The sequence below is a fragment of the Danio aesculapii genome, chromosome 11 (assembly GCF_903798145.1).
Source record: "Danio aesculapii chromosome 11, fDanAes4.1, whole genome shotgun sequence".
Lineage (NCBI taxonomy): Eukaryota > Metazoa > Chordata > Actinopteri > Cypriniformes > Danionidae > Danio > Danio aesculapii.
The window spans coordinates 46,793,424-46,810,923 of record NC_079445.1 but is presented as its reverse complement, the minus strand read 5'-3'; the positions used below and the strand labels follow the sequence as shown (position 1 = coordinate 46,810,923).

At 41.6% G+C, this 17,500-nt stretch overlaps 2 protein-coding genes across 2 annotated transcripts in view; one reads left to right on the top strand and one right to left on the bottom strand.

Annotated features, from left to right (window-relative positions):
- The window catches only part of filip1l (filamin A interacting protein 1-like), a 98,336-nt gene that overhangs the window by 47,436 nt on the left and 33,400 nt on the right, over window positions 1-17,500 (bottom strand). The gene's annotated exons all lie outside the window — the stretch shown is intronic.
- On the top strand, window positions 5,705-16,675 carry LOC130237113 (NACHT, LRR and PYD domains-containing protein 12). The gene is made up of 8 exons (XM_056467918.1): window positions 5,705-5,720; window positions 11,929-12,029; window positions 12,125-12,161; window positions 12,248-14,033; window positions 14,309-14,656; window positions 14,766-14,918; window positions 15,308-15,354; window positions 15,641-16,675. Exons 1-8 carry the CDS (start codon window positions 5,705-5,707, stop codon window positions 16,189-16,191), a joined length of 3,039 nt encoding a protein of 1,012 aa, XP_056323893.1. The 3' UTR covers window positions 16,192-16,675.

Here is a 17,500-nt window from a genome sequence, read left to right as displayed (position 1 = left end):
TGTTGAACACTTCAGTACAGTAATGTTGAATACTTCAGTACAGTAATGTTGAATACTTCAGTACAGTAATGTTGAATACTTCAGTACAGTAATGTTGAATACTTCAGTACAGTAATGTTGAACACTTCAGTACAGTAATGTTGAACACTTCAGTACAGTAATGTTGAATACTTCAGTACAGTAATGTTGAATACTTCAGTACAGTAATGTTGAATACTTCAGTACAGTAATGTTGAATACTTCAGTACTTCCACTATGGTGCTTAAAGAGCTCTTCTACTTCTACTCAAGTCTCTTTTTTGATAGAGCACTTGTACTGTTACTTAAGTCTGGGTCTCTAGTTCTTTATACATCTCTGCTTATATTTAATGATAATTTGTTTACATCAAACCACAATTTAATTTATGAATTTCTGTTTTAATCAACTCCATTAGTGTTGGTAAATTATCCCCAGAACAAAAGATGCTTGTATCATCCGCAAATAAAATAAACACCTCTGATATCTTACACTTATCATTAAATTAAAACCAATATTGGACCTAAAACTGATCCTTGTGATATGTAACACTTTACATTCAGATATGATGATTTATGATTGCTGATTTCCACGAACTGTTGCCTATTCTTAAATAACTGCTTCTCCAGTCCATGGCTACTCCTCTAATCCCATACCTCTCTAATTTATCTACCAATATATGATGATTATTATCAAATGCCTTCTTTAAATCTATAAAAACTCCAGCTCCCTTCACCTTTTTATCCATCTTATTAGTCATTTCCTCAATAATTTCTGTTAACGCCAGAGATGTTGATTATTTTTCCTGAACCCATATTGCTCATCAGCTAGAAGGTTATGCGTTTCTATTATTCAGCCTTTTAATAAAGACTTTTCCTACATTTTCACTTACACATACAGTATGCATGCACACACATGCACATACGCGCACACACACATACACACTCATACACTCAAGCTCATGCTCATACACACACACAAACATTCATTCATTCATTCATTCATTTTCGGCTTAGTCTCTTTATTAATCAGGGGTCACCACAGTGGATTGAACCGCCAACTTATCCAGCATTTGTTTTACGCAGCGGATGCCCTTCCAGCTGCAATTCATCACTGGGAAACATCCATACACACATTCACACACTCATACACTACGGACAATTTAGCCTACCCAATTCACCTGTATCATGGGGGAAACCGGAGCAGCCGGAGCAAACTCCACACAGAAACGCCAACTGAGCCGAGGCTCGAACCAACGACCTTCTTGCTGTGAGGCGACAGCACTACCTACTGCACCACTGCTTCGCCCCAAACAGCATCATATCTTCAGCTATTGTTCCAAATGCATTAAACAACACATATTTCATATAATGCAATCACAATATAAACAACCCTAAAAATCACATTGTCAACACACACACACACACACACACACACACACACACAAGCAAACAAAGCATTTAGTCGGCGCATTAATCAAAATAGTAGAACTACTTAATGTCAATAATTCTTAACGAGATATCCCTCAGGTACAGCTTTAATCACATCACAGTGTCCTGGTGTGCTGTAAATATATGCTGGAATAATGTCAGTGATCCTCCAGAGAACAGCACAGGCCTGAAGAGGATGAGTGTGTGTCTTATAGCACTATACAGCAGCATGTGGAGTATAATCTTCCTTATAAGTGTTCACAAACAGATCTATCAGCACAGCAACCTTTGATCAGCAAGAATATTCGACATGTGCACAAACAAAAGCTGTTTACCTTAGATTTTCCCGCCAGGAGCCGAACAGGTGAGTATCACGTGAACAGATGTGCGCGCCATCTAGCGGAGCTCTTCCTCATTACACACCTACAGCGAGCATACAGGTCTGCAGCAGGATATAGCTTAGCATAGGTCAGACTGACTGCAGATCAGCGCTGTCTCAGTGTGTTTAGCAGATCAGTAACGCAATAATCAGCCAACACGCCGCTTACCAGTGTTCAGCAGATGAAGAACACCGACATCTGTCACTCACTGCTGGCTTTCACACACTGCGCATGCGCGTCAGGCATGCAGGGGTGCTGTGGCTCCATCTGCTGGTGGCTGCAGGAAACACATCAGTCTCACTGAGCCTCAAACACTATAGAACGCTAAAACAACGACGCATATTGTTATTATGCATATTATTATGCTTCAGCTATATTTATTTAAGAGAATGCTGAATAAACAACATTTTATTTCGGAACTGGTGATAAGTTATTCTTTTTTACTTTATGAAATAATTTATTTTGGATATTAAGAGAATAAAGCTCAGTAAACTGGTCACACTAACAGGATATTTCTGATTTAACCTGTGGCTAATAAACCCGCACAAATGTACTGAGCTGTTAAACTCGGCGGAAAAGCCCCTGGGCTGAGATTATTACTAAATTATATTTATAATATTAATACTTATAATAAATTAAATTGAATACCGTCTTCTTATTTTGTAGCTGTATATTCAACTCACATTAAATACTAATTTGGTCATGAACTAATTAAATACGCAGAACGGCTGTAATCAGATGCAGAAAGCAGACATTAATCTTTATTCTGAGTGACTCTGACGTGTTTTATTGACCGCCCCGCTCCTTCATCCGCGACGACAAACTTCCGCCTCACTGGCGCGCTTTTGCAGTCCAGACTTTTAACGGGAGGTGTGATAATAACGGAACACGAGAGGGACGAAGAAATGCGCAAAAATGGACCACAAAAACACGACAAACGAGAACTATTTACTTCAGCAGAACACCCACAACCGCTTAGAAAGGTACCAGTCACATATTTATGATCTCCAATATACGAAAGAGGAAGTTGTGGGCTGCAGACAGATGTTTAAATCTCAACACACAGCAGTGATGCTCGTGCTGAAGGGTTTATAACACCCTGTTCTTTATTTACTTTAATATCACCATCTTCATGTACAGTGGATTTCATCTGGCAGTTGCTATTGAACTGATCAAATGTGTATCTCTGTGCTGTAAGTCATTTATTTAATGACAGAAATGCATGTAAATACTGCTGCATTCAGACATTTGGTAAACATGTGATGTTTATTTATGTGTGTACTTATTTGCAAACTTTACTGACCGTTTAAAAAGCGTTAAAAGCAGATCGTTGATCAAAACTTTACATTAACTAGATAAAGATAAAACTTGTACATGTTTTTGAGGCTGAATGCACACGTTCACTGAAATACCAACAGTAGATGGACATGAAGATGTGGAGACAGTCAAAATAATATTGCGTCTTTACAGAAGTATCAGTATTTCAAACAAATAATCAGTGCATCATATAGTTATTTAATACATATTTCGATCCTAATACACCACTACTATTGAACTAATTCACTGATAACAAAAAATATTCTGTCATTTATTCACAATCATTGATGTACATGCAGTGGCCACTTTATTAGGTACACCTCACTAGTACCAGGTCGGAGCCCCTTTAACCTTCAGAACCGCCTTAATCCTTCATGTCAGAGACTCAACAAGCTGCTGGAAATATTCCTCAGAGATTTTGCTCCATATTGACATGATAGCATCACACAGTTGCTGCAGATTTGTCAGCTGCACATCCATGATGCCAATCTCCCGTTCCACCACATCCCAAAGGTGCTCTATTGGATTGAGCTCTGGTGACTGTGGAGGCCATTTGAGTACAGTGAACTCATTGTCATGTTCAAGAAACCAGTCTGAGATGATTGGAGCTTTATGACATGGTGCGTTATCCTGCTGGAAGTAGCCATCAGAAGATGGAGACACTGTGCTCATAAAGGGATGGACATGGTCAGCAACAATACTCAGGTAGGCTGTGGTGTTGACATAATGCTCAATTGGTACTAATGGACCCAAAGAAAATCTCCCCCACACCATTACACCACCACCAGCAGCCTGAACCGCTGATACAAGGCAGGATGGATCCATGCTTTCATGTTGTTGAGGCCAAATTGTGAGCCGAGCATCTGAATGTGTCAGCAGAAATGGAGACTCATCAGACCAGGCAACGTTTCTCCAATCTTCTACCCGGTGTGGTCTTCTGCTGCTGTAGCCCATCCGCCTCAAGGTTGGACGTGTTGTGTGTTCAGAGATGCTCTTCTGCAGACCTCGGTTGTAACGAGTGCTTATTTGAGTTACTGTTGCCTTTCTATCAGCTGGAACCAGTCTGGCCATTCTCCTCTGACCTCTGGCATCAACAAGGCATTTGCGCCCACAGAACTGCCGCTCACTGGATATTTCCTCTTTGTCGGACCATTCTCTGTAAACCCTAGAGATGGTTGTGCGTGAAAATCCCAGTAGATCAGCAGTTTCTGAAATACTCAGAGCAGCCTGTCTGGCAGCAACAACCATGCCACGTTCAGCGTCTCTTAAATCCCCTTTCTTCCCCATTCTGATGCTCATTTTGACCTGCAGCAGATCATCTTGACCAAGGCTGCATCCGAAACCACCGACTACTCGGCGTAGGTACTGCATTTGAATGTAAATGTACTACTTGGCCGTTAGAGAAGTGTGTTCTATACAGTCTGAATGTAAGAAGTATGAATAGAATTCTGATGTACTACTTCCGCCATATTGTCATGGTCACGTGACCTACATGCGTTAGTTCCGTCGCTTCACTCCCATTCATTAATTCTCTTGTGGGGCATCATGAGATAGCGCAGCGTGCATGGGATGCGCACTTCAGAATCTCGCCGGAGGTAGTAAGTCATCCAGGTGTTTCTCGCAAACTGATTTTCAAATTCTATGAATTCGGACATACTACTCTGCTGGCATACTGTTTTTAGTGTACTGTATAGCATGGAAGTATGCCGTTTCGGACGCAGCCCATGTCTGCATGCCTAAATGTATTAAGTTGCTGCCATGTGATTGGCTGATTAGACATTAGTGTTGACGAGCAGTTGGACAGGTGTACCTAATAAAGTGTCCTGGTCCATAACAAAATTGATTTACTGGTCCGGAAAAAAGGGCTGATCTGTTTAGTTAGTTTAGTTATAAGTTCTGATTACTGAGTCACTGTATGTACTGTAGTCTATATGAGGAAAATCAATTCAGCTTTTGCCATTTTCCAGCCGTCTGTTCTCTGTGTTTAACGTTTATTGCAGGATTTATAAGCTATGGTTTTGTCATCATGGCTTAGAGAAGCATTTATAGGGTCTGAGATGGGGTGAAAAATATGTTAACGATACGTTATTCTGGATATCATTTTTCCTGTTGCATATAAATAACAATCACATAACTGTTCATCTCTACACCAGGAAGAGATCGAGAACGCAGTCACAAGACCTTATAGAGGACCAACAGGAGGAACATGGCCAGAAAAAAAGACTATGTATGAAAACTGACTTCTATATTAGATACTGCAGTGCATCCAGGAAGTGTCAGAGCACGTGAGTTTCCCACAGGTGTCATGTTACAGCCTTATTCCAACATTCAATTCATAATACAGCACTGACAGCATTTGTCATTACACTCAGCACTGAGCTCAGGTGCTGCTGTTTCCACTGATCCAGGTGAACTGATGGACATGATCAGGCATTACTAACCCTAACCTGTCTATATTAGGTCCCACAGTTAACACACACCCCTCTATAACACCCACAGGTAACTCACACCTGTCTGTTTAAGGCCCACATGTAACACACACACACACACACACACCTGTCTATGTTAGGTCCCACAGGTAACAAAAATCACTTGTCTTCATGAGGTCCCCCAGATAACAAACACCTGTCTATATATAGCCCACAAGCAACAAACACCTGTCTATATATAGCCCACAGGTAACACACACCTGTCTATATATAGCCCACAGGTAACAAACACCTGTCTATATATAGCCCACAGGTAACACACACCTGTCTATATATAGCCCACAGGTAACACACACCTGTCTATATATAGCCCACAGGTAACACACACCTTTCTATATATAGCCCACAGGTAACACACACCTGTCTATACATATTCCACAGGTAACAAACACCTGTCTATATGTAGCCCACAGGTAACACACACCTGTCTAGATGTAGCCCACAGGTAACAAACACCTGTCTATATATAGCCCACAGGTAACAAACACCTATCTATATATAGGCAAGGCAAGGCAAGGCAAGTTTATTTCTATAGCACATTTCATACACAGTGGCAATTCAAAGTGCTTTACATAAACAAGAATAAAAGAAACAAGTATAAGAGAAATAAAAACAAATCATAAAAATGGTAAAAAAATAAAATAAAATAAATAAGCATAAAAGCAGATAAAATGTGTAATAAAAGAATTAAAAAGAAGAGAAAAACATAGTAGTTCGACCTGCCAGACGTAGCACAGTGCTCATTCAGTAAAGGCACAGCTAAACAGATGTGTTTTCAGTCTTGATTTGAACGTGCCTAATGTTGGAGCACATCTGATCATTTCTGGAAGCTGATTCCAGCAGCGAGGGGCATAGTAGCTGAAAGCCGATTCACCCTGCTTTGACTGAACTCTTGGGATTTCTAATCTATTTGATCCTAAAGATCTGAGTGATCTGTTTGGTTTGTATTCAGTGAGCATATCTGTAATGTATTGAGGTCCTAGGCCATTTAGTGATTTATAGACCAGTAATAATACTTTAAAATCTATTCTGAATGTGACTGGGAGCCAGTGTAAAGACCTGAGGACAGGTGTGATGTGCTCTGATTTCCTGGTTCTGGTCAGAATTCTGGCCGCAGCATTCTGGATGAGCTGCAACTGTCTGACTGTCTTTTTGGGAAGGCCAGTGAGGAGGCCATTACAGTAATCCACCCTGCTGCTGATAAAAGCATGAACAAGTTTCTCTAAGTCTTCACTGGAAACAAAGCATCTAATTCTTGCAATGTTTTTGAGATGATAGTATGCTGATTTACTAACTGCTTTGATATGACTATTGAAACTCAGATCTGACTCCAGAGTCACACCAAGATTCTTGACCTTATGTTTTGTTGTTTGACCCTTAGAGCCAAGGTACGCATTCACCTTGAGAACCTCATCTCTGTTCCCAAACGCAATCACTTCAGTTTTCTCTTTGTTTAACTGAAGAAAGTTTTGGCACATCCAATTGTTAATTTCATCAATGCATTGGCAGAGGGTGTCAATGGGGCTGTAGTCATTAGGCAGTAAGGCTAGGTAGATCTGAGTGTCATCAGCATAGCTGTGGTAGGAGATTTGGTTCTTTCTCATTGTTTGGCTCAGAGGGAGCATATAAAGGTTGAATAGGAGAGGTGCCAGAATCGAGCCTTGTGGGACTCCACATGTCATGGGTGTCCACCTCGACCTATGGTCACCTATACTGACATAGTAACCTCTTCCTTCAAGGTAAGATCTGAACCATTTGAGGACCGTCCAAGACAGCCCAACCCAGTTTTCCAGCCTATCCAGAAGTATGCTGTGATCGACAGTGTCAAATGCGGCACTGAGATCGAGCAGTACCAGCACTGTTAGTCTGCCTGAATCTGTATTTAGGCGGATGTCATTGATTATCTTTATAAGGGCGCTCTCTGTACTGTGATGTGCTCTGAAACCAGATTGATAATCGTCTAAACACCCCTTGAAGTTTAAGAACTTGTTAACCTGGTTAGAGACCACTTGTTCAATGATTTTGCCAATGAAAGAGAGATTTGAGATGGGCCTGTAATTGCTCAATATGGTGTTATCCAGGTTGCTCTTCTTCAAGAGGGGTTTAACAACTGCAGTTTTAAGTGAGTTAGGAAAAATCCCTGAGAGAAGTGAAGCATTTACCACTTTTAGAAGATCCATTTCTAAACAGGTAAACACCGTTTTAAAGAATGATGTGGGGAGCGTGTCGAGACTGCAGGTTGATGTTTTCATAATTTGCACGATCTCTTCTAAGATTTTGCCATTAATTGCCATGAAATCGGACATAATGTCTGATTTCTTCAGTTGTGGTTGAGCTAGTCTGACTTCGACACAACTTGGCTGATTGGAAGAGCTGATTGCCTTTCTGATATTATTGATCTTGTCAGTAAAGAAATGAACAAACTCATTACATTTGCTTTCAGAGAGTAGCTCACTGGGAATCCGACTGGGGGGGGGGGTTGTGAGTCTCTTTATCGTTGCAAAGAGTTTACGAGCATTATTTACGTTGCTGTTTATAAGGCTTGAGAAGAAAGTCTGCCTAGCAGTTTTTAGTTCCATATTAAAAGCACGACGACTGTCTTTATAGATATTATAATGGACTACTAGTTTGGTCTTTCTCCACATACGCTCAGCTTTTCTGCACTGTCTTTTCATCATTTGTATTCTTGGGGACCTAGTCCAAGATCCCCTTTGCCTGCTAGTTATCTTCTTGGCTTTAACAGGAGCAATGTCGTCTATGACATTCTTACCTTTAGAGTTAAACAAATCAAGAAGAGAATCAACAGAGTCTGCAGATATACTTGGTGCTAGCGATATGGCCTTCATAAACTGCTCATTAGTGTTCTCATTTATGCATCTCTTTCTGACAGAGACAGATCTGTCTTTAATAGCTGGAGTGATCAATATGTCAAAGAAAATACAGAAGTGATCAGATAGTGCAACATCCTTAACAACAGTTGATGAAATGTGTAAACCCTTAGTTATAAGTAGATCAAGAGTGTGTCCACGATTGTGTGTGGGTCCTTGAACATGCTGAGTCAGATCAAAAGTGTTCAAAACAGTCATCAGTTCTTTTACAGCATTGACTTCTGGATTATCAATGTGAATATTAAAATCCCCAGCAATGGTAAAATAGTCAAATTCAGAGGTTACTAATGATAACAGCTCTGTAAAATCATCAATAAAAGCTGGAGAATATTTTGGAGGTCTGTAGATAATGTTCAGTAAGATACGTGGAGCACCTTTCAGTGCTATACTCAGATATTCAAAAGACAAAAAGTCACCAAATGACACTTGTTTACACTTATAGACATCTTTAAACAGGGCAGCAATGCCTCCACCTCTCCTATTGGCTCTGCAAACACTCAAACACTCAAAGTTTAGGGGAGCTGTTACATTCAGAACTGCTGCACTACAGCTGTCATCTAGCCAAGTTTCATTTAAAAGCATAAAATCAAGGCAATTTGAGCTGATAAAATCATTGACTAAAAGTGACTTATTGTTGAGTGATCGGATGTTTAAAAGTGCTAACTTAACAGTTTTAGCTATTTTCTCTGCAGTATTCTCTTTAATAGACACAAGATTTGAGTGATTTGCTATACGGCCTGAAGAAGTCTTTGGTTTTCTGTCACGTAATACAACACATATATGTGTAGAGAAAGCTACAGGCACACTGAGTTCCTGCTTGTTCTATAAACATCTGATAAAGGCACTGTTATCTAAGCAGGCACCCGAGACACATCATGGAGAGCTGTTGTGTTCACCAGCTGAAGATGGGGATTGTTGTTTGCGCCCTGGCGGTGGGGCAAAAATCGGAGGGTTCTTCCAGGTGGGCTCAGAGCAGGCCGCTTTTTGGTTGGTAACTGGGGGCTTGCGGAAATGGAGTGTGAAAGTTTAGTTCCAGCATGCACCAGTTCCTCCATCTTTTTTGAGAAACCCAAGAAAGGCGAGCAAGGTGATAATGAGAACGTGTCTGGTGACAGAGGCTGTGGCTCTGGAGTTTCTGGGTGCTGAAATATGTTTTCCTGGGTGTTTTCCTGAGGATCATTTTTGAGTGACGAGACATGATGCTGTTCTGATGCGTCACAGTCTGTCTGTGTTGAGCAGAGGGCCAGCGATAGTGTCTCTATCAACAGTGGGTGTTTTGGCTGCGTGGCGTTATCACTGTCCTTGGGTGATGCGTCAGCCCCAAGTCCACTCGGGAGCTGATTTGAGGTCCTGTGGTCATCCGGACAGATGCTAGGTGTGTATGTGCCATTTGGATTGAGGTCAGTGGCACACATCTGATGGATGATGGAGGGAGAAAAAGATATTGTCCTTTAGCACCTTTGCACCAAGTTTGTTTGGGTGAAGGCCGTCTGATGTCAACAGTTGTCTTTGGTTCCAGAAGAGATTGAAGTTGTCAATAAAATTCAGTCCTTTCCTGTTACATGCTTTCTGCAGCCATACATTTAGACTAAGAAGCCGTGAAAACATATTTGTCCCTCTTGCAGGGAGTGGTCCACTGATGAACGGCTGAATTTTCAATCTTTCAACTGTTTCCAAGAGCTCACAGAAATCTCTCTTGAGCAGTTCTGACTGTTCCTTCCGAATATCATTCTTCCCCACATGGATGATAATCCGTTTTGCAGTCTTGTGCTTTTTCAGAATTTCCTTAAGTTCTTTGTTTACATCAGAAATGTCGGCCTTGAGCCTCTGTTCCTCATGCGATCTCTGTCTGACTGCATTTGGGGATTCTTCATTCATATTACTCAGTACTTCATATCTGTTCTCAAGCTGTATTTGAGTCCGAGCTGTATTTGGGGTAGAGGACGCTAATGCGGCAGCGTATGATCTGACCCCACGAGTACCCTTTGGTTTCACACCTTGTTTATGCCAATGCTCATTTTCAACAGCTTTAATCTGTTTTCTGTGGTAGGAATAGATTTATGGGACTCACCGGCTATATGCTGTGAGTGTTCGTTTCAAGAACTGCAATCTTTTGTAGAAGTTTGTGGCAGTTTGTACAGCAGTGAGAATCTGAATTAATCCGATCCAGAGGCATTTTCACAGCCGTGTTTTCCCGTCTCAGGAATGTGAGCAGCTGATAGCTGGTAGCGGGAGGATTGTTTAGACGATAATTCCCCTCTTGTTAGTAAAGCTATATTCCAGAAAGTTTGTAGAATCGATGCTGATCATCAAGCTGTGTCGTTTGAGCACTGTGCTGATAGGCTCAAGTTAAAATTAGGGTTTAAGATATAAAAGCAAGTGAGCAGAGAGTGGAGCAGTACGCAAAGACGTCCGAACAGTCCGAACAGTAGCGAAGCAGGAAGTGAAAAATATAGCCCACAGGTACCAAACAACTGTCTATATACAGCCCACAGGTAACAAACACCTGTAACAAACACCTGTCTATATGTAGCCCACAGGTAACAAACAACTGTCTATATATAGCCTACAGGTAACACACACCTGTCTATATATAGCCCACAGGTAACAAACAACTGTCTATATATAGCCCACAAGTAACAAACAACTGTCTATATATAGCCCACAGGTAACACACACCTGTCTATATATAGCCCACAGGTAACAAACACCTGTCTATATATAGTCCACAGGTAAGAAACACCTGTCTATATGTAGCCCACAGGTAACAAACACCTGTCTATATGTAGCCCACAGGTAACAAACACCTGTCTATATATAGTCCACAGGTAAGAAACACCTGTCTATATGTAGCCCACAGGTAACAAACACCTGTCTATATGTAGCCCACAGGTAACAAACACCTGTCTATATATAGTCCACAGGTAACAAACACCTGTCTATATGTAGCCCACAGGTAACAAACACCTGTCTATATAAATCCCACAGGTAATACACACCTGTCTATATAAGGGCCACAGGTAACACACACCTGTCTATATAGAGCCCACAGCCCATCTGTAAATCTGCAGGCCAGCAATGTAGAGCACAGATCTGGGGAAGGAGACAGGATTTCCCAGAAGGCCCAGATATTAGAGCAGTGATTGCGGACGTTTGATTATGCTGGAGTGTCCAGAGCCCAGACCTAAACCACACTGAGGGATCTGAAAATCCAAACTAATGGAGCTAATGCAAAATAATTTTGAGGAAAGTGATGACTGTAGTTTATTTTGGAATAAGACTCTAACATAACCAAATGTGGGAAAAGCAAAGCGCTGTCAGGACTTTCCAGACGCGCTGTTCATCAGTGAGCTTTACTATATTCACACTGCTTTGGTTATGTATATAATTGTCTTGTTATTGTTAACAGATGACTGTGTTCAAACACACTCTGGAAACAACAGCAAAGTTGTTTCTCCGAACATACTGGGATGTAAAATATCAGGAGATGTTAACTTCAACACACATGTGGTGAGTGTCTAAAATATTGCAGTGATGATAATGCAATGAGTTGTGCATTTGAGATATGTTTATGTGTATTAATGTGTGTATATTGTGTTTTTCAGCAAAACGTGTCTCCCTCTACCTCAGGTGATAAAGATGGTAAGAGCTCTTGTTGTAGAACACTGTCCATACTAAAGTGTGATGCTCCTGTTAATAAGTCTTTACAACTTTGTCCTGATTCTTAGAAATCTTTCAAAACCTAAAGAATGAAATGAAAACAATAATGGAGAAAGAGTGTAGTAGGACTTTTGAGGGATGCGCATCTAAACCTGTCGGTCTAAACAAGATGTACACAGAACTGTTTATCATCAATGATGACTCGGATCCCATCAATACAGAACATGAGATCTGGCAGGATGAGAAAACACATGAATTCAACACATCCCCGCACACCGTCGTAACCTATAATCAAATCCTTCAGTCGCCTGATGATAGAGATGAAACTGTGAAGATTGTTTTAACCAAAGGAATTGCTGGAATTGGGAAGACGGTCACCATTCGGAAGTTTATCCTCGACTGGGCAAACGGAAAAGCCAATCAGGATCTAGAGCTTGTGTTTCTGCTCCCGTTCCGAGAGCTGAACTTGCTTGAGGGAGAAAAGAGTCTTTTAGAGGTACTTTTTGATTTTTATCCCACGTTAAAAAAGGCAAAACAGATCTCTGAGTGGATCTGTGATAGGAAAGTTCTGTTCATCTTAGATGGTCTGGATGAATACAGACAGCCCTTGAACTTTAAAAGCCGCCTTTTTTCAAGTGAAACCGAAAAGGCCACAGTTGATGTCCTTCTAGTAAACCTTCTATTGGGAAAACTGCTTCCATCTGCACACCTGTGGATCACCAGCCGACCCGTCGCCGCTGGACAACTTCCGTCCCACATCTTCAAACATGGATACAAAACTCAAATCAGGGGATTCAGAGATGAGCAGAAGGAGAAGTACTTCAAGAGCCAATTTGATGACCCAGCGCTATCCCAAAAGGTCATCAGTCACCTGAAGTCTCAGAAGAGCCTGTGGATTTTGTGCCACATACCTCTGTTTTCTTGGATCACATCTTATGTTCTCAAACACATAACTGCAAAACAGAATCTAAATCAAAGCATGCCTTCAAATCAGACGGAAATGTACATCCACTATCTGCTTATTCAGACTGGATTGAGCCACAAGAAATATAAGGTAGAGGAACTTTCAGAAGAACATGCTCTCCAGGAGCATAGAGACCAGATCATGAATATGGCAGAGCTGGCGTACTGGCAGCTGAGGGAACAGAAAGCCATCTTCAGAAAAGAAGATTTGATGAAGTACAACATCATTGTAGATGAAGCCACTCAGCATCCTGGCATTCTGACCTGCATCTCACAGTACAAATGTATGTTTTACAACAGGATCACGCTCTTCAGCTTCGTTCATCTCACTGTGCAGGAATTCTTTGCAGCCTTGTTTGCATTTCATGAATTTCTGTTAGAAAAGCAGGACTCACTGAGTTTAAGAACAGGCAAAAAGAAAGACGCGCCTTATTTGAGCAATTTCCTCAAAGATGTGATTGATGTGGCCTTGCAGAGTGAGAATGGACACATGGACCTTTTTACCTGTTTTCTCTTTGGGATTTCCTGTGATTCCAACAAACTTCTACTTGAAGCATTCCTGCCACCATTCAGGGGCAATATTTCACAAGAGCACAGAAAGGTGACCAAGCATATTAAGTCTCTGAGGAGGAAAGATCTGTCCTCTGAGAGATGCGTCAGTCTCATTCGGTGCCTCCTTGAGCTCAAGGACAAGTCTTTTTTGCAGAATTTGCAAGCGCTTGAACGCTCACAATCCAAAAAGCCCCTCACACTGTTCCAGTGCACACTTCTGGCTTACCAGTTGAGGATGTCAGATGAAAAACACATTAAGTTTGACCTCAGGAAATACAACATCACCTTAGAAGGGTTTCAGAGACTCTCTTCAGCCTTCAGATATGTCAGAAAGGCTCTGTAAGTATCTTGCATCTGTAAATACTGTAATTACCTGGGATCACCACATTTGGTCCTGAAGGCTGGCATCCAGCGAATGTTAGCTCCAACCCTAAACACACCTTAGGCCATAGTAGGTACACTTGAGACTTCTAGGCAGGTGTGTTGAGGCAAGTTGGAGCTAAATTCTGCAGGACACCGGCGCTCAAGAGACTAAGTTTGGTGACTTCTGGCATAAGGTATCATAGAAACCTCTTGGTCAAAAGTGAATGAAATGTTAAATGCATCACTGACAGGCTTAAAGGAAGTGGCTTGACAGAACATCATTGTATGAGTCTGGTGCCGTACCTGAGGCTGCCAAAGACTCACCTGACTGATCTAAATCTGAGCTACAATGGACTGGGACGCTCTGCACTGGCGTATCTTACCCCAGCACTCTCAGATCCTAACTGCCAGATTCAGATCCTCAACCTGAGCCACAATGACCTCCAGAGTCAGGACATGGAGCTGATCAGAGATGTGCTTACTGGAGCAAATGTGAATCTGAAGGTCCTGGACCTCAGCGAGAATCAACTAGAGGATTCAGGAGTGCAAATTCTCTCAGATGGACTGCAGAGTGATAACTGCCATCTTAAAGTTCTGAAGTAAGTCCAACTAAACAGCCCTCAATGCTAATGTCAATGGTTCACATTTACACTGGCCCTGCCACATTAATAAAAGTTACATTAATAAAAAACTTCTACTACTTTGTAGAATTTCAGGCTGTCAGATCCAAATCAGAGGAGTTCATTATCTGTTGTCATCTCTAAAACAACATCCTCTATATCTGAGAGAGCTGGACCTGCGCTATAATATTCTGGAAGACACGGGCCTGGAGAATCTATGGGCGGAACTGTCCTCACTGAGGTACTGTAGCTTGTGTCTGGTGTCTACTAGTGGGAGACTAAAACTGCACAAAGGTTGTCATAAGTACAGACTTCTGTACCAGTTAGAACTGGAATTGAATAAAGTTTGATTTCTGCTGGCATATGGGCACTGTTAAGTGGGTTCTGTGATTGACTCCAATGAACATTGATCAGCACTTGCTGGTATAGTTTCCTGACTATCGCTTGCAATGATCAATGCTTGCTACACTTTAAGTCTGTGCTTGTGAAATCTCTAAAACACATCAGTGAAGGAAACTGAACAGGATTCCATTACTTTACCATAGTATCCTGCTAAGTTGTTGTAAATAAGACTCACCTTGTGAAGTTTTGTGTAAATAAATGTAACAGGGTTCCTCTACTTTCATTTAGAGTTTCCACTGGGGGAGTCTGCGGTCGCCAACCAGGACTGCACAAATGTAAGTACACACACGCATGAGAATGTTCTTAAAGCACCAGGTAAAGGTATAGAAATGTGGAAGTGTATAAAACCGCTCCACCAGGTTTACCTCAATGTGTGATTACATTAAAGCGGTTTGTGATGTGACAGATGGATTTATAGTAGTGCAAATTCTCAAAATGAGCTTGAGCTTATAAAAGCTTCCTGCAGAATAGTCAAGATGGACTTATCCAAATGCCAAAATCTGTTTAAACTTTATTAAAGTAGTATGAGGTATTTTCAGATAAATCTCTCTTGTATTTTAGATATGGTGGCGCTCACCTTTGACCCTAAGACGGCTAATGATCGTCTCCTGCTGAATGAGGACAACACTTTAGCCACTCGGCTGAAGAGGAAAATGCAGCTCCTTCCTAATGAGCAGAGATTTGACACATGCAACCAGGTCCTTTCCCATCAGCGCCTGACCGGACGCTGCTTCTTTACGGTGGATGTGATTGGGCCACATGTGCATGTGGGCGTGGCCTGTAAGGGACTCGAGCGGAAGGGGTCGAGTTCTACAGTATGTCTGGGACACAATAAGATGTCCTGGAGTTTGCGTTGCTCCAGAAATGAATGTGTGGCTTATCATGACAAGAAAAGGGAATCAGTCCAAACCACGGAGTCCATCGGGAGGCTCGGTGTGTTTGTGGACCAGGAGGCCGGTTCTGTTTGCTTCTACAGGATGATCCCACAGGTTCAGCTCTTGTACATGTTTGATGCAGATTTCCCTGAGGACCAAGAGCTTTACGCTGCGTTCAGGATTCAGAAGCCGAACAGCTCAGTTGACTTGGATGAGAACTGCTCAATGTTGGGGTGACTTCTGAAATATCCTTCTGTTCATACCTCTTTTCCGCTGTCCTGCTGAGTGTCGTCTTCCAACATGACTTACCTGGCGATAATACAGCCTCATATCACACCACTGCACATCACAATTTACACGGTTGCAGTCTGTTAGCATATGTCAGCATCAGTGTGCTGCCTACTTTTGAATGGGAGGTAGGAAAATCTGACAGGGTAGGACAAACGGACAGAACACCAGACCTTTTGTTTGTCTGTTTTACAGAGTTTTGACAGTAATATCGTTTGATATGCATGATGTGACTGATATTTTGTGATCAGGTGCTGTGTTCACACTTCTGATCACCCAGTTAATAATAATCCAGATGAACAAGAGAATCTCCTGCAGAAATACCCCTGATGAGTGACTGAAACATGAATACCACTGTAGCGCTGTGCAGTAGATTTGCATAGGTCGTCTGTCTTTAAGTAAACGTAATCGTCAATAAAAGTCTTGAATCTGATCTAGCGAGTTTTCCATCTATTTGACAGATTGGTGATGTTTTATATCCGGTACTCAGTGTAGTGTCTGTAATGTGAGAGGTGATCCGCTCTGTGACTGCACTCTTAACCACAGGAAGCAGCACAGGATGTACTCAATTGGAAATCTCGAAACTCTGAAACCAGCCGTTGCAGTTGTTTTTCTGCATTTTGCACTTGTGTTATTGTGTGTTGTATTACCGTGGCTCAGCATCACTCAACACCATCGTGTACTGTAGGAGGTGAAACAGCACAAACAAGGCTAAACTGTGCTTAATGTTGAGAAACACTGCTCAGATTCAAACAATGAACATGAATTATTAATAACATATTAATGAATTATTAACAGTTGGGGGATCAATACACTTATTTCCTGAGCAGTTTCTGAACAGGACACTAATAATACAGCTAAAATGGGAGGATATGTAGACTAAGATAAAAGCCTTAATACACAACTTTGTCCATATTAGACATTACCATCCATCACATTATTATTATTCACAACGTAGAGAACTCATTGAAAACACATTCATTCATTCATTCAATTTCTTTTCAGCTTAGTCCCTTTATTAATCTGGGGTCACCACAGTGGAATGAACCGCCAACTTATCCAGCATATGTGTCACACAGCGGATGCCCTTCCAGCTGCAACCCATCACTGAGAAACATCCATACACACTCATACACTACGGACAATTTAGCCTACCCAATTCATGTGTTTGGACTGTGGGGGAAACCGGAGCACCCGAAGGAAACTCACGCCAACACGGGGAGAACATGCAAACTCCACACAGAAACACCAACTGACC